Source organism: Pygoscelis adeliae, unplaced genomic scaffold, assembly GCF_000699105.1.
Source record: "Pygoscelis adeliae isolate BGI_AS28 unplaced genomic scaffold, ASM69910v1 Scaffold427, whole genome shotgun sequence".
Taxonomy (NCBI): domain Eukaryota; kingdom Metazoa; phylum Chordata; class Aves; order Sphenisciformes; family Spheniscidae; genus Pygoscelis; species Pygoscelis adeliae.
Window position 1 is genome coordinate 1,165,339 of NW_008825214.1, and position 25,864 is coordinate 1,191,202.

A 25,864-nucleotide genomic window follows, 5' to 3' on the forward strand; every position below is an offset into this window, starting at 1 on the left:
TCTGAAATTACTTGGAATAACTGATACATCTGTTCCAATGAAGTTGCATAGGCTTTATTTAAAAACTTGTATATGGCTTACTTCGGGATTGACTTAAGCTGGGTCTGTGTTATTCTGCAGGGGAAACTTTCCTCTCCTGACCTGGCTTATAACTGCAGTGTTAGCTGGAGCCAGCAGGAGAGCTTCCACTTTCCTACAGCTCTGCTGTAATGTTCATGGTACAATGAAGGGTGGTTAGGATTAGTTTACTGCACTACATCACTGCTTCCACAAGTTTGGTGGTGTAAAGGGACAGGTCTAGGAAGATGATTATAACTTCACGGGTTTGGTTAACATGCCAAAAAAGGCTGGGAGAGGTTTCCAGCAATTGTCTGGTTAGATGAATATTGCTGTATTTTCATTCTGTGTTAAAAAACTGTTTTGTTGAATATATTTCAGAGTGTTTGCATCTGATGAGTAAAGCTTTGACAAGTTTGTGGTGGTCATGGTTTTCATCCATAGAGAAATGTTTTAAACAAGAAAATTATTTCTCTGAGGCAGTTACATTTATCAGACCTGAGATTTTCAGAATGTCCTAGAAGTTATTCCACGGTTTTGTCAGGTGCATTTTCTTTCAGGAAAAAATTAATTGGGTGTTGCTGGTATCTTTAAAACTGGATGCAATATCCAGTTACACTGAGTGGGGTGGTTTTTTTCCTGCCCTAACATGTGGCTTCCTTTACCATAATTAAATGAACTAATAATGGCTGTGGTTTATCTTATCTGATTAAAATAGAACTCTGGAAGTAGAACAGAGCACTTAGCTCTGGGAAATCAAGTGGATTTGTTTGTCTATGTATAAGATACTGCATTTGTGTTCTAGATTTAAAATATAATTGCAGAATCCCATGGACTCAGGTCAGCAGCATCTGTTGTTTTTAATTTCCAACGTTGAGTAAAGACGTAAAATTTACATTCTGTAATCTTGCTAAACCTTGTTAAAGATAATCAACAAGTAGAACAGTATTTCCACACCTTAGAACCCGAATCCAGTTGAATGCAGTATTTGATTTTTAAGCAGCCCAGAAATTAACTCTTTGAAATGTATCTTCTCTCATTCAGCAAGTGTAAGTACAGCAATGGATATCTTCAGCTCTTTTCCACCATAGCCACAAGCGTGCAATCAAATGCTTGCAATCAGCTGAGGAAGAGGACTGTTAATAAATGTTTACACTTTCAGTGTATATGTATGTAAGTTTAAAAGGTCTGCTGAGTTGGTTGTTAAAAAACAGCTTAAGAGAGTTTTGCGTGTCAAAGTTAGAATGGTGGTAAATAACCAGAACAAGATGTACTGAAACTTACATTGCTGTGCTGGTGTTTTTTAAAGCTGTGAGGTATGCAGGGATTGCTGGGATTTTCTTTGGTTGGTTTTTTTCAGTTGCAATATAATATATACCTTAAAGGTACCTTAAAGATACAAAATACAAAGATACATAAATTCAGGGTCGGGCTGGGCCAGCCTGTAGGCAGCGCTGCGTGGCTCTAGTCTGGTGTTGGACATAAGTGGGGACATGCTTGGGTGATTTGAAACGCCGGCAGATCAGGCTTGGATCTGCCTGCCGTAGCTCTCTGTTAAACATATTTCAGATTTCTGAAAGTGAAATTTCAGTCTTCCACTGCTGTCTGTGTTTCCTGGGTCTTGTAGCAGCAGCACTCACCAACCGTTTCTGCGTTGCAGTAGGCCGGGCTGTGGAAAGCCTGTGTGCTGGCAGCACAGGGTCTTTCCCTCTCCTGCTCAGGTCTCACAAGGCAGACAAGACCTTGATGCACCTGTACAAAACTTGCTGAGCACAGACCCTGTCTGCTGGCCTTTCTTCTGATGGATGTTTAGAATTTTTTGTAATCCTTTCCATTTGTTCAACATAGGAGCTGGTGCTTTAAATTAATTGCATATTAACCTGTGTAGTGCTGCCACTGCTTCCATTATAAGCATTTGGCAGTGCGTTATAACCTCACATGAACAAGGAACGGAGGGAGGACTGTGTTGCTCTATGGAAGGTTTTATTCTGTATAATTCAGGCTAATGGGTTGCGTTTGAAGGTGGTCATTCCTGGCCTGTGTGGAGTGGATACTGCACCCGCTCCTGGGTTTTTCCTCAGTTCCTGGAGTGACTTTTATAATTCCTGAGGTGTAACCATGAATTAGATTTTTTTTTTAACCCTATTTCAAGCTTACTTTGCTTATTTTATGAAGGAAGCATTTAAAAGATGGTTTATGTTTTCAAGATTTGGAGTTTACATTCCAATTTTGTTGAAGGATAGGGCATTTACATGGAATTTATATGATTTTATACATGTTTGAGTGAGACACAATGAGGAATTTCCATACTGTGTTTTGAATGTGTAAAAGAAAGGAACAAATGTCCCTTAGCTTCCTTGTCTAATGACAACATTAAAGTTAATGTGTGCTGTAAATACACAATATATGAAGCTTGATGTAACACTAAACATCTCTCTTACAGGAGGCTTTTTTTTTTCCTTAGTATTTTCTATAACATGAAAACTAGAATATATAGTGCGGATATACTTGAGGAAAGGATGTTTCTGATTTAAGGGAAGACACTTCTATGTGTGCTTTTGTAAAAAAATATGAATAATAGGATAAAGAAGTATATTCTCAGCTTTAATGTTTTATAATTTGGAGAAATTTAAGGAACTTATGTGACAGAAAACAGAACGTATGTGAAGAGGGGAGTTGTAGAGAATTTTGAAAATAATGACAAAAATTTTAAAAATTATGATGTATCAGGTAGGCACCAATGCAATTGAGATGTCTTTAGAGAGTAACGGCTTTTTTTTATGAATCTGAAAATATTGCTGTTGTCTGAGAGCACTCCTTTTTTTTTTTTTAATTAGCTACATTATCTAGAGATGAAATATTTTTCATTGTTATGCAATTGTATAAATTGGAATATATAATTGGAAGACTAGGATTTAAGAGATTAACACAAAGTCTATCTAAAAGGGAATTTAATTCTGGATTTTTAATGGACTTGTCACAATCAAGTTAGCAAAATGGTCTTATCTGTCAGTAGGAACACAAATGGGAATAGAGGTGGACACTAGATTTACTCTGTCAGTCACAGGGCAGAACCCCAGTGACAGACATTGTAAGAAAGAGATGTAGTAGATACGACAGATGATCAAACTAAGAATGAAAGACTTTAAAGCTTTCCAATTATCTTCTACTTTTAATTAAAAAGCTTTCTTGAATAATAGCTCTCAGTTCCTTTTCTAACAAGCTGGAAAAAGCTGTGTTCTTTTTGGGACAGTGCCATAGCACAAAAGCATAATTGTTATTTATTTTTAAAATTATTTGAAATCTGAAAAATTAAAACAATTAACTATAGGAATTAACATTTTAGGCACTTATTTTGTTGACATGGCTGTGAACAAAAAAGACTATAAAAAGAATGGACCATCTTTTAGTCTATTGAACAATTTTATCCCAGTTATATATCTTGAGCCTGTGTCAAGTTTAGTATTATTGAGATCTCACTTGCTCTTAACTTTGTGTTTATAACAGCAGTTACATTCCCGATGGTTACATATTGAAATGAGCAATTTACCATTTGAAGTTAATCCCTATTAGGGTAAACGTAGCGTGTTTTAAATTCATATAAAGTATGTCCTTTGTGGTCGTCAGTGTAATGGGCAGAACAATAATTATTTTAAAAGCTTATGCCACTGTGCTGAAACTATTCTGAAGGATGTTTATACGTCTTATGACCCAGAGGAAATTAAGCTTTTTTTTTAACCTCCTAAGAATGCCAGTGGTGGTTCTGCCTGTTTCAGCAGAGTTTATCTTCTGTTTATGTGCGCTGAAAGGTTTGCCAGCTGCTAGTCTGAAACATAAACCAGGTACCTGCACAAGGGCACAAGGCAGGACCGTGACTGACTCCAGTGCATCATGGTACACAAGAATGTAAAGTAGTTGGATCACTTTGGGTGCTGTACCTGTAGCCATAGAAGGAACGAGCGGTGGACAACCTTGAAGTATTTTTCTTGGCTTCTCTTTCATTACTGTAGAATGAATAGAATTTTGGAAGTAATTTTAAGATAACTTGCAGAGTGAAGGGAAAACAACTCTCGTGTGACTGGGAATGTTTTCAGATTGACTTATCCATGGACAACTTCAATGTGCTGTTCAGAGAAAATACAGATTCTTTAAGTTGTTTTCCCTTTTTTTTAAATCGCTTTCAAATGCCAAAGATGCATACACCAGAAAATTGTAAATAGGATTTACACTTGCTGTTTTGTTTGCAATTCATTTGAGGTGTACTTGACTTTCAGTTTCACAAAGCATAAACAATTTGCATTTGTAAACATTTTCATCTAACAAGTACCTCCTTGGCTTTGAGCTAAGCAAAACTAAAACTGCAGATAATGAAACCAGAGCACTTTGTTCTTCATATAAATGTTTCCTGTATTTGTTTAGGTGTCTTTAAAAAAAGAAATAGTGCTTCCTTTAGCTTGAAGCATACCTTTTCCGTTGTCCTATCCTGTTCTGGTTTTCTTGTATTTACTGGGAAGTTTGTAAATTCTAGCCTTTATTTGATAAACAACTGCTGATATCATCATCCGTGCCATCTACTAGATTTGCATAGTGGCCTAATAGACTGTTCTGATCAAAGTGCTACTTGTTACGTTAAAAAACCAAACATTTTAAGCCTTTATCATCAAAGCCTTATAAAGCTGCCTTACAGTCACTGGCAAAAATTGACAATATAATTTACTCTGCAGGAAACAGCAGGCATTTTTCTACAAGAACATTAACATACAAAGCACTCAAAGAAAATACCAGGCTATAATAATATAAAACAAAATCTGGTTTTGCTTTGAAAATTTCATGAAGCATTTCTTGTAACATGTAATTAAAAAAATCTTAATCTAAACTTTGTCCCCTTTCCAACATTCCCTTGGTAATTAGACTTGCTGAGGATTTTCCATCAGGGCTTTTTCATTGAAATATGCGGTTTCTGCAAAGTCAGCATTTTCCACTGGAAACTGTTGGGATTTTCCTACAACCGTTCAGGTTTTGCATCTGGAAAACCCAATACAAATTTCAGGTCAGTTAACATCTGAGCTACATTTGGGCTCTTAGTGTATCTCAAGCTCTTGGAGGACCTTTTGGCCCTGCCCCTTTAGGGACCTGTCTTCCCGAATGCACCCATGTTTTCTATTTTGCTCATGTCCTGGGAGACTATTCTCCTCCTCTTTATGAAATACTCATGCTCACACATGGTAACACAGACTACAATATCTGTTCAGGAAGCGTAATTTCCCATGATTTATAACTATTTACTCATCCGTCTTTGAGGTTTGCTGGTAGGACCAGTTAGAGGAGTTGTGCTCTTAAGATATCTTGCTGTACAAAGTAGTTTAACTTCATTAATATGGTGAGCTGGAATACATTGTACTTCCTATGTCAACTGAAAAGTTACCTGCCTAATCCTCATTTGTAAAATCAGGTGCCATTAATTTGTAAATCTGCAAAAGCCTGCTTGATTTTGGATGGTATGCTGCAAAGGATCAGCAGTGAGCGAGAACTGTTTATTTTAATATATGCAAATTTATTTTAATATATGCAGATTGTCACAACAAGAAGCAAGGACCACAGCACTGGTGGTTTGATAACGTTGGTTGACGGATAACCCGTAGATGTTCTGAGCATACCAGCCGTGAAGCTGGGGGAGAGGGGACAGTGCTGGGGAGACTTGTCGGCAAGTGAATAAGATCCTTCTGTCCAGCGTTTCCTGCCTTTAAACTATTTGCCTATAAACTATTTGCCACTTTGGGAAGCCCTCCATCATGCATTTTGGCAACCTTGTTAGAGGAAAAATAGGTTTTATTCTTAACTCTTTTCAGCTTCAGACCTTGACTTCCTATTTCCATTTCCACTTGCACCCGTAATTCAAAGGAGTTTTTTATAGAAAACTTTTTTTGGGTGGAGAGCACTGGGAGAATATGTTGCTGTCTTTATTTTTGGCATGTCCATGTTACTGGAATGGAATAAGTAAAACAAAACGTAATAGCAAAAAAACAGCAAGAAAAGCCTTGATTTTTCACATCTGACAGGCAGAGAAAATCAGAAAGCAGTTGTGGCACCCTTAATGTGGTAGGAGCTGACAGAGCATACATATAACAATATACAACATCTCATAAGCATAGATACAAAATGATATAAAGGAGATGAAAGAATACTGCATGAATATATTTAAGTAACAACCATCATGTTACCCTGGAAATGCTCTCAGGTCCATCTCGTGATAACTCAGCTGATGTCCAACAGACGGCTTGTCTGTCAATCTTCTTAGACGTGTGGATGTGAAAATGCTTGCTAGCAGACAACTTAGAATAAACAAAGTGATAGATATAATAAACAAAGGTGAAGCCAGGCAGGTTGGCAGCAGAAAAGAAAAGATTTGAAAAGTAAATCAAAGAAATTCTTTGGTTATGTATACAGACTTTCCCACATGAAGGAACAACTCTAACCCGTGTAAGAATGTTGAATTGCATACACGTAACTATAGCATTCACATACAGCGCATAAAAGATGGCAACATTACTAAAGCTGGTAATTTAGGGGGAGGAAAAAAATACTATGGGTAAAATCACATCCCATTCAAGTAGCAATTCTATTCAGCTAGTAAAAATGGAGAAACTGCACAATACGAAGCAAATAGTCCCTTTTTAGTCGTCATTTTTTTTTATGCTGCTTTTTCCTTCAGTGGTGCTTTTCCCTTGTATTTGCCAGACCATATTCAATTTGAACTCTCCATTTACTTATTCAACAGTCTCCTCTTTAGTTCATTGATCAATCTTCAATAGTGGTCCAGTATGGTCTCACAATCTTTTTTTTTTCCCCCTTTCTGCTTATTTCTGGGTTTCTAGTCAGTGGCAAGACTCTCTTCCCATGATTATGTAGCCTGGAAATCTGTAAGTATCTTTATCACAAATATTTTGGAAAATTGTAAGCTTTTTTCCTTATACCTGCTATTTTGCTGGCCTTGTTAATAGAAAGTTACTATTTAAGGGGCAGGATTTATTCTGTTGCACCACATCTATTTTAATATTTTATAATTCTTTAGTTACAACTTTATTAAGTACTTATAGAAGATTTACTTATATATAATGGTGAAGATAATACTCACTGTGGCTTTTCAGTTCTCCAGAATGATACCTGAATTTCGTGCAATTGATATATAGGAATACTACTTCTAGTGTTCAATATGGGGAAAGTCCAAAGCAGGCAAAAGTGATTACCTTAAAAACTAAACTGGTTCAATATTTTTAGTTAGGTGTCCATGTAGTACGAGTACTCTGTAGGTGAATTTAAGATGACCTTATAAACGAATATATGTTGTTATTATTTTCTGGAGGTATTAAGTATATCCAGATTCTTTTAACCTCGTGGATCAGCAGTTGTTTTTCTTTTCTTCTTAAGACTTTAGACATCATGCTGTTGTCAAATAAAGGCTGGGTCATTTCTAAAAGACACTTTTTCAGAAAGGACAACCAGAACCTCAGCTTCTGCTTTTCTTTAGTTTATATCTTCAATTGATTTCTTTGGGCGGGGATTGAGTGGCAGCTGTCTTCAGGTGGTTTTCAACCAAGAAAAGATGCTGGTTACTGCTGTAGGCACTTAATATTGTCAGGATGCTGCCACTCTTCAAAAAAGGAATTGAACAAGGAATGCCAAGATATTGGAAAAGTGCTCCTGTCTTGGCATTTTCCACTCTGAAAACCATCTATTTGTGCTCTTGGAAGTTCTTAAATGGGGCTTAAAGCTTCAGGAACACTTTAGCTACATGAATCATGTTGGGAAGGTAAAAGAGACTTTGTTCAGATTCTTCACTATTGATTTAAAATCAGAGCTTATTCTGCCATTATCCACAACTGAGGAAAAACATAGGGCTGTCATCTGGAAGAATATTAACACCTTTACCAGATGACTCAGACGGGCTGCGGGTTTTTGTGAACACTGAGAATAGTTTGACTTTGGAAGCGTCTCCAGGGGCTGCAAACAATGAGCCAGAGGAAGCGGGAGTCTGAAGATGCAGAAAGTTCATTTTTCTGTTGGCTGTTGCCATCTGGCTACCAGCTGCAGGTAAACCCATCAGTTTAGATTGGTGAATCTGAAATCAAGAAACTGCGTTTTCAGGCAAGGAAATTACCCTTTTGTGAAAGGAAGTTCGTATAGTCATGAATAAAGTCCACCACAGAAAAGAGGAAAAAAAATATTGAGCCAACTGAGATGTTGCTATGCTAAGAACATTAATATATGGTAGATATTAAGACACAAAACCACACATGTACAGTATGTGTTTTCAGTATTTTGAATCACTACTGTGACCCAACTGCATCAAAGTCAAACTAGAAGAGAAAGGGATTTAATTGCCAGCTGGACAAGCTTGAGCTAGAAGGGAACTCTGGTTTAAGTACAGGTGCGATAGTTGCAAGCATGGAATGTTTTTTCTCTTTTGTACATACCTAACTGCTGTCTTCTCACACAATATATAATTTCTAGGGAATTTATAGAGAATACATAGGAAAACTATAATATTTGAAGGATGGAAAGAAGTTAAATGAACCCTGATTTTTTTTTTTTCCCCATGAATTAGTGCACCCATTGGTTTCCTGATTACAAACTGAAAATCATGCTTAAAGGACCTTATTTCATTTTTCTTACCATCACTGTCAAAGGTTTTTTGCTTATGTCAAATGAATACTGTAAATGATTTTCAGTAACAAAACATGTTCATTTCTTTCAAAGTTAACTGACTTCTTTAATATTATGTACTGTACTTATTTAACTTTGGAATTTTGTTCAGAACAGAAAATCTCAGATTTCTGTGGGAAAGAGAAAGGATATTATTCCTTCAGAAGGAATACTACTACTTTTCTGCCTGATAAGTGGTTACTGTAGCTTGTGTACTCACTCACTGATTCTACTGGGGGAAAAAAAAAAAAAAAATCAGTTTGCTATTATCCCAGCTGTCCTCTGGTCACTTCAGCAGCACTACTAAATTTCTCCTGCCTGTAGTTTTATTGCTTGCTTCTGCTTCTAGATGATGCTTCATGCTTCAGCCAAGCTGGAGAGTTCAGCTATTGTGGTTGTTTATATCTTTTAGTTGAGGTGCATGTTCTCACCTGCCCTCTTGCTATCTTGTTAACCCTTATCTTGCATCAGGATTAGGGTTGCACATACTCCCTTAGCAGGCAGTGTTGGTGGTTAAGAGACTGCCGTGTGCTGCCCTTTTCTGATGGCTGTTCTACCACCCATTTGCTGGAGAGTGGAACTAGTGGGATGGAATTCATCAGTACATCAATGTAAAATCTAGCTTATGTACTCAAGATAGTAGGTTTAAAGACTAATTCTTCTGTAGAAGAAGAAAGGTTGTTCTCTCTTCCCCCCCTTTATCTAAATTCTTATCTTCCTTTTCCTCTGTTAATTTTGTATTGCTTACCAGTTGTTCTTAAATGTATGGCTTGATTCTGGATACATTATATTCTTATTCCTTTCTTCTCCAAACTGTTCTCAAGTCAAATTGCTTTTCTGTGCCTAGAGCCAGTATGCCATCATCATTATGCTACAGCTTTCTGCTGGTTTTATTCTCCTGCTTTCTAAGTTCTTGCACACGTTTGGTTGTTACGTCTCTGATGCTTCTCCTTCCATTTTGATGCTCTGATGGTCTTCCCTTCACGGGATTCAGTCTCCTCCCAACCCTGCCAGCTTTCCTTCTTCGGTATCTGTCGCTGAATGACTTCACTCACTTGATTTTAACGTTATGCAAGTTACTCATAAATCAATCTTTCCAGTCTTGAATAATTTTCTCCACCAACATTTTTAGCTTGTCTTTTTGTATTTCTTCTGTAACCCTATCACAAAGGAAAACGCAATATGGCTAGAGCTCTCTGGAGGACGAGCTCTGTTAGGTGAGTTCAGGGGCATGTTGCTGTGGTTGCTGATGAAGTTACTTGTAACTTCACTGTGCCAGCCTCAGTGGAAGTTACTGTCACCATAGCAAAGCAAAGAGGTGGGAAAATGTCTCTGTCTCACCTGTGTTGTGGTTTAACCCCAGCTGGCAAATAAGCACCACCCAGCTGCTCACTCCCCCCCCCCCCCCGGGGGCCGGGGGGGGGGGCCGGCCCCCCCCCCCCCTCCACGTTCAGGCAGCCGCGAGCGCCGGTCGCTGGGGCAGCTTTGGGGAGGGATATGGAAGGAGGCGCTTCATGGTGCCTTGTCCCTTCCAAGCAGGGCTCCATCACGCATAACGGTGACTTGGGAAGGCAAACGCCATCACTCCGAACGTCCCCCCCTTCCTTCTTCTTCCCCCAGTTTTATATGCTGAGCATGACGTCATATGGTGTGGAATATCCCTTTGGTCAGTTGGGGTCAGCTGTCCCAGCCATGTCCCCTCCCAGGTTCTTGTGCACCCCCAGCCTACTCGCTGGTGGGGTGGGGTGAGAAGCAGGAAAGGCCCTGACTCTGTGTAAGCACTGCTCAGCAATAATGAAAACATCCCTGTGTTATCAACACTCTTTTCAGCACAAATCCAAAACATAGCCCCATACGAGCTACTATGAAGGAAATTAACTCTATCACAGCCAAAACCAGTACAACCTGATAGAGTTTAACTTGAACTGCCAGAGAAGGTGGCCGGTGCTAATGAATCCAAGCTGTGGACTGGGACAGCAAAGTCATGGGCCATTTTGTTCCATTTTGCTGACTCTGCTGCCAGTTATCTACTCCACAGGCAAGGTAACCAGCAGCTGGGTTGGCAGTGTTGCAGTCTGCTGCAGCTGTTGGCTTTCATAAAGGTTGGTCTGAGTCCCTACAAATTTTATGTCGATAATCTTAACTATTAATGATTTAATTTTCTAATCTTGTTTTTTAAAGTACCATATAGAAAAAGACTGCTTCTTTGTCCATTCTGTCTTGCTTCTTTATTTAACTTACTGTTTTCTAAATTTTTTTTCTAGACTAGTAAATGCAAAATATTTCTGAAAGGTAAAGCTCAAATTGAGATTTCTTTTTTTTTTAAATAATGAGAATTAAAAAACATGAGCTGTGTTCATGAGTCAGGGGCTACTTGGAGTATTTTTACTCTTAGAGATCTCAAAATATAAGCAAGCAAAAAATAGTATAAAATCTGTCATTGTTTTAGAGGAGCAAAAATGTAGTCAGTGTAGTTAAATGATACACATTTTTCAAAATATAGAACTGTTTTCATTAATAACATTCTCAATTTAAATAAACAGTTAAAGTTTCAGAACAGTTTAAGAAAAAGAACTTTGAATGTTTCCAATGTCAGATTTTCTTTGTGTAAGTTGATAGCGTAAAATTTCAATTTATAAACTGTGAAATGATCAGTGATAGCTTTAATATGAAAAATACAGCACTAGTTGTTAGACATTTCAGAGGTCTGATGAAAGTATTCATTTCCAGCTAGATCATGTCTAAGAATTTAGCTGAACATCAATATTTATATTTAGGTAGTGCAGGAGTTTCAATCATACCTTCTTTCAAGTTCTAAATATGGACCATGTTTACATTAGTGAATCATAAGCATAGAACTTAGAGCTGAAATAAAATCTTTTTTTCCAGAGGTGCTTAAATATACATGACCCTAATCTTGAATCATACGTGCATAGTTCCAAAGGGTTGTGTATTCGAAAACAAAGACAAAGCATAAAAAAAAATTAAGATGTCATCTGCACGTCTTGCAGTTTCTTGGGATAGGCAAAAATTAGTATCATGGAGTATGCAACTGCAGTGAATAAATCGATCGCATCTTATGTACAAAAAGAGAACATTACTACCTTTATATTGCCTTGTGCATTTACTGCACAATTATTCTGTGCAAATGTTCATGATGGGTTCCAAGTTTTATGTCTTGGCACTTGTAATTTGTTTTTAAAAAAGTCCCAACCTTTTCTATAAAAGTCTAGTCTGATAGATAGTTTTTTGGACTAAGCATACATTATATTAAATGCACAGTACAAAGAAGCTGCTGAGGAAATGTCCCTTTAGTCTGTGAATATGGTCATTTTTTCGTGTGTTGAAGACATATGGAAGTTCTCTCGAGGACAGGCTCTGATCACCTCTAGTTGAATACATTAAGTGAAATCAAAATAAAACTTTAAAAGTTTTGCTTGCAGATTAATTATAGCCCAATGTCTACACTGCTGACTATTTCAAGGGCAACTACAGTGGACAGAGAGTAGTGTGTTAGAAGAAGCAGTGATGGAAGACAAGCAGGAAAGAAATCTTAGTATGTTCAGTATACAACATAAACAAGTTTGTGATGACAGAAGCTCTTCTGGAGAAGCTCTTCTGGAAATTTAACTGAGAAAAGACACATAATTTCTGGCATTCATACTCTTACCTAAAATATGCATCTTTGCACCGAGATAAAAATAATACCAGCGTTTGGGTAAAAGATCTTATATTGAAAACTGTAGTACGTTGTGGTTTAATATGTTTTTTGGGAGGGGGAGGGAAGGGGTTGATAAGTTCCAGTTGTTGTGAGGGAAGAAAAGCATCATAAATACCAGACATGGATTTGCATTGGTTTATAATTCTTGGGCTGCATCGTCCTTTTGTGCGTGGTGTCCAGGAGGCTGATCTGGCAGTCAGAGCAGGGAAGTATCTTATTAACACTGGTGGCATAATTCAGTGTAGTAGTGGACAGAATCTGTTTTGCAAGTTTCATTGTCAAGGGTAGGTTCTCTTGAACATGTTTTAAGTTGCTACCTTTCATTCTGGAAGTGGTGCTTTAGGTTATTTTCATCTGCTTTCTCTATCTGCCTGATAGTTTTTAAACTGCAATATAGAACCTCATTAAATTGAAACAGTCCATGAATGTGCCGTAGCTTTATGTGGAAAAACGTAATTGCAGAAGACTAGTTTTAGAAGTCTCAACTGTAAGTAGCCTGAAGTAAAAGCAAACACTACTTTTGTTTTAGTATGTCTTTGATATTTCACATACATCCTTAGAGGACTGCATGTGATTGCATGGCTTTGACATATGTAGTGCTTCATAATACACATTTCCAGGAGGAACCATAATTGCTAGCCTGAGGTTTTTAGCTCAGATCTAAAGTAAAACTAATCTTTGGTGGGAGGAAGCTGGTAATTTCTGATGGTAAATAGTACAAATTCATAACTGTGTCTTGGGAAGAAAACCGGAAATAATTAGTTAGTGTGTTGAAATGTTTTTATCGATTTGTACAGTATGCATAGAAATTAGTAAAACAATAGCAAATTCTCACGAAGCAGGCATGATCTTCGTCTGTGTTTACTTTGTTGAAGACCTAACTTCAAATTTAAACTTCAGAATTTCAAGATTACCATACACTCTTTGCCTTCTGCTTTTGACATGATAGCTTGTAGCGTTGCCTGGAAATTGTTTTCTGTTGTTACAGTCTCCTCCATTCAGGAAAAAAATCCTGGAGTAGCGTAATGGAAGTGTCATGCTTTTTTAAAACATTTGCATTACCCTTGAGAACATGCAGTTTCTGGTCATTTGTGTACCCAGTCTAATATTATTGGCCTGTTATTAAGTAGCAAGTAAACTGGCATCAGGGAAATGTAGCCATTTTCTGTTCTTTATTAAGGAGTTTCTTCTTAATCACTGTTGTAATTGTTATAATAAGATTCATTATTACAGTCATTGATAAGATATCTTCTGATATCATCCATGTCAACAACGTTGATATGTTCTGCTTTATCCTAAACATCTCAAAATTTTCCAAAATGCTTTATTTTTACTGGCGGGAAGGTTATCAATTTGCAAATTAATTCTGCAATTCAGACTAGAACTTTTGTGATATTGACTCTTTGAGAAAAAATATCAGGTCAAAATGTAAAATGTTCGAGTATTTAGGAGCAACTACTTGAAAACAGAAGCAACTGAAAGCAGTAGATAGAATTATATGTATGGCTGTTGCTGTTATTCCTGCTATAATGCATATTTTTCACTACAAAACTAAAAGCATTATTTACCTTTTAAACTGGTGAAAAATGGTTATTACAAATAATGAAGAATTTTCAAAATAGAAAAGAACTTTGAGTTCTGTATCTAGACAAAGCTGTGAATTTTAGATTACAGCTGAGATTTTTTTAGAGCCTTAGGTGAATGAGCTTTCTAACTTCCTTTAGACTTTCAAGATTTTTTAATTTCTGCAAATTCTTAAATTATTTTATTTTTAAGATTGAACCTTTTGTCAGGCTTTGTTAGGCTTTTCTTTGAAAAATCTCTTGTTCAAGCTATGTGTGAACAGCAGAAGCAATAGAGAGAGAAAGGAGGCAAGACATGCGAGGTGGTTGATAAGCACCTGCCCGAACCAAATTGTTTCAGCCATAAGTTCCTCAATCTCAATCATGAATTCCACAATAAATTAAAAATTCCTAAGATAAATTGGAGCTCATATGAAAGGGAGCTAGTATGAAAGGCATCCAGTAACCAGGTAAGCTTCCAGAGCCCCTCTGAAGAGAATGGTTGGGCAACAGCTTAATGTCATGGGTCTCATGCTTGAACAGAAGTACTGGAAGATGCTTATTTCGCTTATTTGTTTCATAGGACTGCTTACTGTATCAAAGAAACTTTTTATCTGGGACAAGTAGAATGATGTTCTTATTTCAGGAGACCTGGGTTTTCTCCTGATCATAATTCTTGTTATTTCAAGCTAGCTAATATGCAAAGTACTCGATATTTCCATGTGTATGAAGACACCGGTATCCCCAATTTACTAGATGCATACATTGCGTATATGAAAACGTATACTTTACGGAGTTCTTTCACCAGTTTGACGTGTTAAAATTGTATACAAGAAGTATATTCAATCTACATGCGTCACGCTAGTAGATTTAGGCTATAAATAATATCCTCTACTTTGTCATAAAGTTTTCAGATGCAAAATAATATACTGACTATTAATGTTTCCAGGCTTTGCTCTCTGTACATGATACTGTTGCTCAGAAGAACTACGATCCTGTCTTGCCCCCCATGCCTGATGATATTGATGAGGAAGAAGATTCAGTCAAAATAATCAGACTCGTCAAAAACAGGGAACCATTGGTAAGTAACCCTGTCTTCTGTTTTGGGTTTTTATGTTTGTGCGTAGGGTGGGGAGTGTTCAGATTATGAATATGAATGGGTGACATTAACTTGAAATGTGGATAGACGGACATTATGCATGTTTATTCGTAACGTTCAATAATACACTTGTGACTTCCACTTGCAGTCGTTATTAGTAAAGCACATGAAATGAATAGTAAGAATTTGTTCATTCATGGTGTTTGAGCATTATATATGTGGGCCAGTCTGACCATTTAGATCAATAACATTCATCTTTTATCTTGAATTCAAATCATGAACTTGTTTTAAAATGAGAGAGGGAGAATGAATCCCCAAAGAAATCTTGACCTTTATTGTGAACTGTGCCTGTTAGCATTCATGTAAAAAATGTGACCTCTCAATACACTGAAAAGAAAGCATAAAAACATATTTTAAAATACTTGAATTGAAATCTGGGCAAATTTAAGATGTCTGTTGTTGTACTTTGGATTATGAATACTAGAAAGTTAATATCTTCATGGGGATATCTGGAAAAATGAAAGGACTAAACCTAGGTTGTATTACAAGAATATTAAAATGCTTTACTGATTTGGTTATTTTTATTTGCTGTAGAGTGGGAGTCATCTTGTATAAAATTTAACTATATTCTTTTTCTCCTGCAAACCAGTAAGAGCTTTGTTTTATGTTGTACTGGATATTTGTTTTAATGGATAGCAATCCTGAAGAAATATCTGCAAAGTTACTTTAAGAAAGCCGTGCTTCTGTACTTGAGATTACAGAGGGAGAACGATGCCTCTGTTAGACGTACAGGGGCAGCTTGTCCCACAGAAGATACCTTACTGTCACTCTTATTCTTGATGGATTTCTGGCATCAATAAACAAGAAATAAGTTTTGTATTGACTGCCTGTAGGTGCCCATGGGCATAATTAAAAGTTTGACCATCTGGAAAGCTTTTACTTTGTTTTAACATATTTAAAATTTTTTTCCCCAAATATTTAAATCACAGCTTTAAGCTTTCCTTTTTTTATCAAAGAAATTCTTTGAGGAAGAAAACAAACTTGCTTTAGGATGTAGTATCAGAAAGAGTATTAATTCTGAAAGGTGTGAAGAAATTTGAACATATAGTATGAGATGAGTTCTAATTGAGCAGCTTATTTTTATTGTTAATGAAAACACCCTTACTGTTGTGTTTTCTTGAATTTGTCAGAAAAATCGCAATCTTTATTTACATAGTTTCATGTTTCAAACATGATTTGCTACTAAGACTTTTGTGAGTTAAATACTATAAGTTAATAGTATCTCAAAGTGAACTGGATAAATAGCAACTTTGAAAACAAAACTGAGAGATTTTTCTAAAAACTTACAAGATATATACACTGTATATTGGCTTTTGAGATTTTAGGCCCTCTTAAAGGGTCAAATAGAGTTGCCTAACCCAAAGGTTATCCTTGGGCTGTTCCTCAGATTCCACTCTTGCCCATTCACGCCAGCGGGATACTAAGCTCTTCCAGGGGCCTGCCTGTCGTGGTTTAACCTCGGTAGGCAGCTCAACCCCACCCAGCTGCTTGCTCACTGTCCCCAGTGGGATGTGGGAGAGAATCGGAAGGATAAAAGTGAGAAAACTCGTGGGTTGAGATAAAGACGGTTTAATAGGTAAAGCAAAAGCTGCAGGCAAGCAAAGCAAAATGAGGAATTCATTCGCTACTTCCCATTGGCCGGCAGGTGTTTAGCCATCCCCAGGAAAGCAGGGCTCCATCATGCTTCATCATGGTGACTTGGGAAGACAACACGCCACAACTCCAAGTGTCCCCACTCTTCTCCTCCTTCCCCCAGCTTTTATTGCTGAGCATGACGTCATATGGTGTGGAATATCCCTTTGGTCCGTTGGGGTCAGCTGTCCCAGCCATGTCCCCTCCCAGGTTCTTGTGCACCCCCAGCCTACTCGCTGGTGGGGTGGTGTGAGAAGCAGAAAAGGCCTTGACTCTGTGTAAGCACTGCTCAGCAGTAATGAAAACATCCCTGTATTATCAACACTCTTTTCAGCACAAATCCAAAACATAGCCCCATACGAGCTACTATGAAGGAAATTAACTCTATCACAGCCAAAACCAGTACAATCTCTCAAAAGGTCCAGCCAGCTTAGTACAACTGTTGTGCTAAGGAGGTTAAGAAATAAGTTTTTTTTATTATAACTTTCTTTCCTAGACAGAACGCAGCCATGGAACATACAAAAAAAAAAGTGAGATAACTCAGTCTTCAGTTTGTCAAGACTGTTTAGTGTAATTACCAAGGCGAAAAGAGTATTATAATGGAATCTGTGATAGACTTATTACTAGGAAGAGGCAAAGGGCGGGAGCTAATTTGCAGCCTACAACTACTTGAGAGTGGAGAGCTCACAAGGACAGTAGAGTCAAACTCTTCTCAGCAGTGAAAGATGCTAAAACACAGAGCAGTGGTCACAAGTTGCAGCCCTGGGAGGTTTAGTCTGATAATTAACAAAAGCATTTCATTCAGTGGGAAGTACAGCACTGGAGCAGACTGGCCAGAGATGTGCAATTTCCAACCTATTCCACAGGGCAATGGGTGACCTGATCTGGCATTGACAGTAGTCCTGCTCTGAGCAGGAGATTGGCATAAATGACTTCTAAAAGCTGCCCTTCAACCAATATTTCAAAGATTATAGGTTATCTGTAGGGGAAAGGACTACTTGTGGTCTCTCCAAATTCCCAGCCTTTCTTGATGTTTTATTTTTGTTGGAGAAGAGCTTATGGTGAGTTCTGTTTTGCATGTTAATTGTTCTCCAGGAAAACTTCAAAGAATAGTGTATAGTGTCGTCCTCCTCTTCCATAACCCACCTTCAATCCATTTTAACATTGCTAATGTCAAACATTCTTTGTGGCAGACTGATAGTCAATTATTCTTATGACACCACCACCACGATACATAACAAACCTATTGTTTGTGTCTTTGTCTCCCCCAGATTAATTTTTTTTCTTAGGTAGGGGTGAGAAAAACACGGATATTAATTCAGATAAGGTCTTACCAGAATATGGCATGGCAGAATAAATAAAGGCAGGTTTATGCTAGGTATATTAGATCTACTGCATCTATGCTTCCTGAAGTTGTTTTACTGAAGAAAGGATATGCCATGATCTATGTTTACTAAACTATTTCAAATTTCATTTTCTATTTATTTCCATGTCTTTTTAATGGTTTTTCCTTCAGAGCTTGTTCTAAAGTCTTGGATATTCTTAGCTGAGTACAGATGAAAGAGTCTCTACTTATTCAGTTTATCTATTTACTATTCTCCAGTCATAAAGTCTGACTTCCACTTGCATAGTTGTATCAGGATTCTTGCTACTGAACTTGAGATTGGAGGTACCATACAATATTTTTTCTGGGATGGAGATTGTCTGGTTTTTTTACTTGAAGATACTGAGCTCTCTGAACTTTTCTTTCACCTCAGGTACATTCTCATTCTCTATTTGTATGCAAACAGTAGAGAATATTTTTCTGCAAAATAGTAAGCTTTACATCAGCTGCACACCCTGGAAGTTCTGGAATTGGATATCTCCTTTGGATGACTTTCAACGGTACTCTCTGTGAAGAAAATTAGGCACTCTCTTAACTTCTTTGGAATATACAGTTGGACTCGATGATCTTACAGTTGGACTTAATGATCTTAAAGGTCTTTTCCAACCTAAATGATTCTATGATTCTATTCTATATCTAGTGACCATTTTTATATAAAACTGCACCACATTTGCTCTTGTACTTGTTCGTGCTTTTCTCTGAGTTAAGCACCTCACCAGTGTTCTGAGCCAGTGTTAATCACATATTAACGAAGCCTGAGTTCCCTGGAGTAATCATCTCAAAAAAGAGGGAAATACATGGTTTGTGGGAGGGCCTTCTGTTTGCCAGATTTCATCAGTTCAGAAGTCAGTGCTGAACTTTCCTCCGGTTTTTTGGAAGAGATGATTTAAACTTTTTGTTAATCCTTCCACAGTTGTGTGGTTGTTTTTTTTTTTCTCCTAAATGCTCTATTAGCAAATGCCATTCTAGTAGTGACTCGCTCAAGCAAGGTGAAATTGTGTTAGGAGGTTTTATCTGAACAAATTTAGAACATCTCGAACCTTACGTAAAGAGAAGTAGAAACATCTCTTTTTCAGAGATAGTCGAAAATTCACTTGGCTATATTAGGCTTTTTGTCAGATAGCTTGGAGGGTTTTTACTTATGCCTACCTCTCCAGGGCTTTTTCAGCCACTGCCACGTTCCTGGTTAGCGTTCCTGATATCCGAGGTGTACAACCACACTGCCAGGAGTTCAGTTCCTGGCTCGCACTACTTCCAGCTCCCAAATGATATTCCAGGTTTGTTACAGCTGTCATGCAGTTATTCTGAATAGGATGCTTCTTCATGTTAAGATGGTTGCTTCTTTGTCACACAGATTCATTTCACATAAATTTAGCCATTTGAAAACTAATCTCTGCGCTGTGTCTGTAGTCAAGAGAAAAAAAGGCAGCTCCAGAGAATGAACCATGCAATCTATTTAAGATGCCTGCCTTAATGAAAGGATGATTCATTCTCCGGAGCTGCCTGTTTCTTTTCATTAACTACAGGAGGAGCCTAGACACCTAGCTTGAACTAGATACCTGATTTTCATAGCTGAACTTGGGTGAAATGAATTGTGATGATTTAGGAGTCGTTTACATGTTCTGCCGATGCAAATTCTACAGCTCTTGCTTGCCTCTCACTCTGAGTCCCCGTAGCTCGGTTCCTATAGTGAATGAACCCAACTATTTTATAGGTGGGATTAATTTGGGTGTAGGGACAGCTTTAGTGTGCATAGTCTACACGTATGTGGGTATCAACTTTTAAATAACTCTTCACTATAAGGTAGGTAACTGGTATTTGTATTTGCATTTTCAATAGAGAATGAATTAAAATAAGGCTTATTGAAGTACTTATTTGCATTCAATGTCTGCATGTGCTTTTGTTTAACAGAAAGGTATGCAAAAATATTACTGATGTTTCAAACTCTCTTATTAGTAATTTATTTTACAGGCTAGTCTGTCTTTCTTTAAAAATAAAGGCTTATAATGTTTATATTCTGGAACCAGCAGATAAATGGATGAACTAATAAAGATCACATCTGTGAAACCCTGAGTAATGCTCACCAATCAGTGTTACTACATTAAAACTGAAAAAAAAACCCAGCCCAAAAAACAGTGAAAGAGCCTTGCTGAAGGAGCTTGTATTATTTTTAGTGCTTTTGCATGGTACACCTTTAAACATTTTCTCAGTCTGATCACCATATGGCTCCCAAACTCCTTATTTTTCCCTTTAAAAGTATTTTAAACTGAGCTATGCTATTACATCTGTATATGTCTCATTTAGGGTAACTTACACTTTTGGCTAGCAACACTGAAAATATTTTCCAGCTCTCAAGGTCCAGTCTAACCTTCTTCCATTTTTAAAGCTCTAAATGAGGAGCTGCCCTGCACATGTAACTGAAAGTACTGGAGCTGAACATCTCATAAGGAGAAATTCTTGCCAGATTATATATACCTCATAGTTTAAGCAGGGCTGGCAGCAGTACAAGAGAAGCTTCTTTTTCAGAAAATCAACTCTTTGGGTTTTCAAAAAGAAATTTGCTTGTGTTTGATGATTTGTTTTTAAGTATTCTAAATTGGGAGGGAAGGGAAACTTAAGGAACCCCCTTTTTTTCTTTGTGTACTATAGGTACAGCAAAACCACATAAACTCAAATAGTGCTTTTCGTGGGTCTGCCCATTCACTTTGAGTTTGCCATAAAGGAGTTAGACAGTGAGCTAACTTGGGTTAAATAATTTCCCTGTGAATTCCAACTTGATTTCTTGCTGATAATTCCAAATTACCTGTTATCTTCACGGAGGCATCTTTCAAATTGGCTAATCTGCACTAGGAATTCATTTTGTGCCAGCACATTGGTAGCGATAATCACATAAAGCATGAAGTGACCGTTCCACTTGGACAAGAGCCTTACCGTTACTTCCAGATGCTGGCTGGGTCAATACTGTGGTCTTCAGTCCCACACAAGTTTTTTCTACGGTCTGTCTAAAAACAAGGTGAAGTGAAGTACCCGTTTTCAGGCATAAGCGTTAGGGCCTGGGGTAGCTGGGTGATCACAGTGGAAGGCTGTCAGTCATCGCTTGCCTTTTGCATTCGGTAGCATTTAATAGTGTTGACTTCTAGGTAAAAGGCATAAAGCCTTTCCATTCAAGGCTTTTTCCCTGATTAATTAGGAGAGGCTCTGTTTTATGTGGACAATATAGTGGAAATGTCCTGTATTTATATTTGGCTCTAACATCCTAACACTGCTTTTTTCTTTTTTTCTGAATATATCCATCAAAAAGATGCTTTGTACTTTTAAACAGATGTAACTTTCCAGGTATTAATAATAAACTTCAAATTAATAGCTGTTGCTGCAAGGTCAGAACTTAATATTGAGATATAGGCTAGAGGGGTTAATGCTTTGTTTAATATTCCTAATGATGCACAATTCTTTTTGCACAGAAGTCTAATCATGAGTTTTTAAAATGAGATTAGCTGCAGCTAAATCTTTATCTTTTTGAAACTCTGACTCATTTGAAACTGTAATACCAAGAAATGCTTACCGATATAATTACGTTATAAACAACGCATAAGAATAAGGCTGGCAAGTTGCAGAATTACTTTGCTTATGGATAGAATGTCATACTAATAAATATAAGATGTAAAATAAAACGCACAAACACAGCACATCAATTTTGCTGTGGAGTGCTGGCTACTGTTAAAGTTTCAGCCAAAGAGAATATTGTGTGGTGACTGGTTTAATTTTTCTCTATTTGCAATAAATGCAGCTTGCATATAGTAAAATATAAATTAATCTCCCTTTTTTTGTCCTGTGCTGTATTTCCATCTTAGAGGCAGAGGGAAAGGGAAACAAGTTTATTTACAGTCGGTAAAATTGTTAACTGTAGTAAAATGTCACCCCCATTATTTACTTGTACATATTTCAGCTTCACATCCATGGAACACTTAAAAATTGAAGTAGTGATGAACATGATGTTCATCTGTAATCTAAACAAATATAGAAAGCTAGCTGTAAAAGCCATTTAATTATTCAAGGAACTTTATAAAATACTTCTGTACCTTACTTCAAGCGCAACACTTATCTGATGGAAGGAAATTGTAACCACTGTCTTGTACTCAGCAGTGAAGTAATACTGTTCATTCACTAATCAAAAATGTGGACACTTTCAGAAAATTTACTTACCTGCCAGAGTCCTAAACATCTCTGTTGATTAACAAAGTTAGAGTTATCGCAGGTAACTAACTACATTGGCATGGCAAAGTAATCATGTGTGGATAAAAAGCTGTTGGCCAGGAGTTACTTTATTTGTGGTGGTTTTTAAAAATACTGGATCAAATAACCTTTTTGGAGGTGATTACACAGTACGACTTATCTAGCTAAAATCCCCCTCGTTATTCTGTGGATTCTGCCTTCCAGAGCAGGGCCAGCATTTCCCCCCTCACTGCTTCCCATCTGCCTGAAAGGACTGGCACTGCAGCTTAGGCAGCGGCTGCGTGCCTCCGCTTCCCTTCCCTTCTCACTTGTCACTGCTGCTGCCTGCTGCTTCCCCATCACCTTGTGCCTCTTTTCAGCGCACCCTCGCAGTTCTAGTTACAGAGGCATTTTTCTCATCTAGACAGCTGTTCGCTGGAAATCTAACTACATGATGTCATTTTACCTAAACGCCTTGCACTGTTTGTGTAATGTATGAAAACAGTCATGACTAACTCAGGAAATGTTCCCCTCCTCTGCATTTCTGTCCCGCGGGTATTCCAGGTGAGCTCTGACGTGCAGGGGCATTTCTCATTCATGTTTGTTTATTGCTAACAATGTAAAGCAAAACTATGATTAGTGGGTACACAGGCAGTTCTGAGCACAAAGTGCAACTATTACAAACGTGGATAAACTTTTTGTACCCATAGTATGTAACTTGGCCTGTTTTAATGCGGGAAAAACAATTATCAATTCTTAGTTTAGTATGGTTTTAGCAACAGACTCAAGTAAGGTATGCTGCAGTTAACATTAAGTCAAAAAGTAAACTTCTTGTATCATTTGTCCAAACTGCATGAGTCAGTTCCGAACGGAGAAGTCACATTTTAATAGGATGGTAATAGAGCAACGTAGTTTGTATATTCTTTTCATGAGCAAGTATCATGTCTGGCGTATTCACACATTGATCCGATGTCAACTTTTTGCAGTTTTACATAGCAAATATTTTTTTAGTGTAGTGAATTAAAATTATGGTAAGATTAACCAAATAACTTTTTTTTTTTTTAAAGGGGGCTACTATTAAAAGGGATGAACATACTGGTGCAATTGTGGTGGCCAGGATAATGCGTGGAGGAGCTGCAGATAGAAGTGGTAATGTCTTGCTGTTTTCCACTAGCCATTCAAGTTCTATAACTTAGAAAAAGATGAGATAAAATGGGAGCATTTTGTACACACAAAATACATCACTATCATGAGCAAAAGTATTTGTGGTTTGGACAGCTTTCCAAAGTGATATTTCAATACTGGTGAAAGCATTGTGTGCCCAGGTGGCCAAGAAGGCCAATGGCATCCTGGCCTGTATCAGAAATAGCGTGGCCAGCAGGAGTAGGGAAGTGATCGTGCCCCTGTACTCGGCGCTGGTGCGGCCGCACCTCGAATACTGTGTTCAGTTTTGGGCCCCTCACTACAAGAAGGACGTCGAGGTGCTGGAGCATGTCCAGAGAAGGGCAATGAGGCTGGTGAGGGGGCTGGAGCACAAGTCTTATGAGGAGCGGCTGAGGGAACTGGGGTTGTTTAGCCTGGAGAATGGGAGGCTGAGGGGAGACCTCATTGCTCTCTACAACTACCTGAAAGGAGGCTGTAGCGAGGTGGGTGTCGGTCTCTTCTCCCAAGTAACTGGCGATAGGACGAGAGGAAATGGCCTCAAGTTGCACCAGGGGAGGTTTAGATTGGACATGAGGAAAAATGTCTTTACTGAAAGAGTGGTTAAACATTGGAAGAGGCTGCCCAGGGAAGTGGTTGAGTCACCATCCCTGGAGGTATTTAAAAGACGTGTAGATGAGGTGCTTAGGGACATGGTTTAGTGGGCATGGTGGTGTTGGGTTGACGGTTGGACTCGATGATCTTAGAGGTCTTTTGCAACCTTAATGATTCTATGATTCATGCTGAATTTTTTTCCCCAATTCACTTGCAACCAGGTATTTTTGAGTTAGCAGATACAGGGTTTTTTTAAGATGTATCATGGTTTGTTTCCAATTGAAGACATCCACTTAGAAATTATAGGATGTGCCAAGATTACAAACTGCTGATGGAGGAACTCAGGATGGCTGAATTATTTTATATTAGTACATCCATTTGGAGTTTCAGCTGGTAATTCTCAAAATACCAGCACATCCTTGACTGCCATTGTTTCATTTGGGATGCTGAAAGTCTGAAAGAACTCACGCAAGAGGTTCTGAGTTACATTCTAAAGGGCCTCTTTTCATTGAAGAGAATCTAGGACAGCTGTGTCTCACACTTGGCTGGGGTAATGGAGTAAATCTAGATATATATTGTTAAATTAGGAAGCATTTGTGCCACAAATTAGCACTCATGGCCTAAGTGATCTTTGCAGTGCTTGCAACTGTGTAGCAATAAGAAAGCAGTATGAGTAGAAAAAGAATTGGCACAGACATTTTTCAAACATCTGCATAGAAGTCTGGAAGAGTCATAGAGAAACGGTACTAATTTTCAGGAGGAAGGAAGGGAGGTGAGTAAACCAACCATCTCAAACTTACCTGTGAGGACAGTAGCTATTGTTGTGTTCACCATATATTCCTGCTTTTAAGTTAGAGCTTAAAGTGGATGAACAAGGGAGAAAAAAGCTGAATGTTAATGGCATTTTTTGTATAATACGTAGCTACTGTTTAACAACTCCTCTTTGCCTTCTGTAGGTCTTATTCATGTTGGTGATGAACTGAGGGAAGTCAATGGGATTCCCGTAGATGATAAAAAACCTGAAGAAATAATACACATTTTGGTAAATACCAAACATTTTAAAATTAATTTAGGGGAGTCAAGAAAAAGTAATTAGACTTATAATACAGGTGTATTTCTCAGAAAAAAGTATATTCTACAATAATGCCTTTTCTCCCAGTGCTATCATTTACAAACCCCTATTTCCTTTCTCTTAAAGAATGATTTTCCACGCATTACATATATATGCAGTTACAAATTACTTGTACGAGTTAATGACGGTAATATGGCTATAAATATGTTGCAGAATGTTGCAGACCTCAGCGTAATATTGATTGTTTTTAAGGCACACCATGATCTGTTGAATTCAAACTATTTTATATGTAGTCATTAATAACGCATTAACTCCATGTGAAAATTAATTCATAATACAAGTACTTGATAGAATAAACTAACTGGTGTATTAAAATTATATTGATTTGCAGTATATAGCGATATATACGATTATGTTTGCACTCCTCTGAACCACACAATCTCTACAGCCAGCCTAATTATTCACTTATGGAACACTATTGCAAATGAAGTAATTTAGACTTTTTCAGAAATATTTAATATTTTTACAGCAAAGAAAATCAATGAGAGTCATGACAGCTCTTTATAGTCATGGTGTAGGCATTTCTGTATACATAAATACCTTGCTG

At 37.6% G+C, this 25,864-nt stretch overlaps 1 protein-coding gene across 1 annotated transcript in view; it reads left to right on the forward strand.

The window, feature by feature from the left end:
• Positions 1–25,864, forward strand: part of MPP7 (membrane protein, palmitoylated 7 (MAGUK p55 subfamily member 7)) — a 114,322-nt gene that overhangs the window by 50,715 nt on the left and 37,743 nt on the right. Inside the window, exons 5-7 of the mRNA XM_009329113.1 lie at positions 14,993–15,124; positions 23,498–23,579; positions 25,142–25,227. Coding sequence (XP_009327388.1) covers positions 14,993–15,124; positions 23,498–23,579; positions 25,142–25,227 — 300 coding nt within the window. The remainder of the gene's footprint in view (positions 1–14,992; positions 15,125–23,497; positions 23,580–25,141; positions 25,228–25,864) is intronic.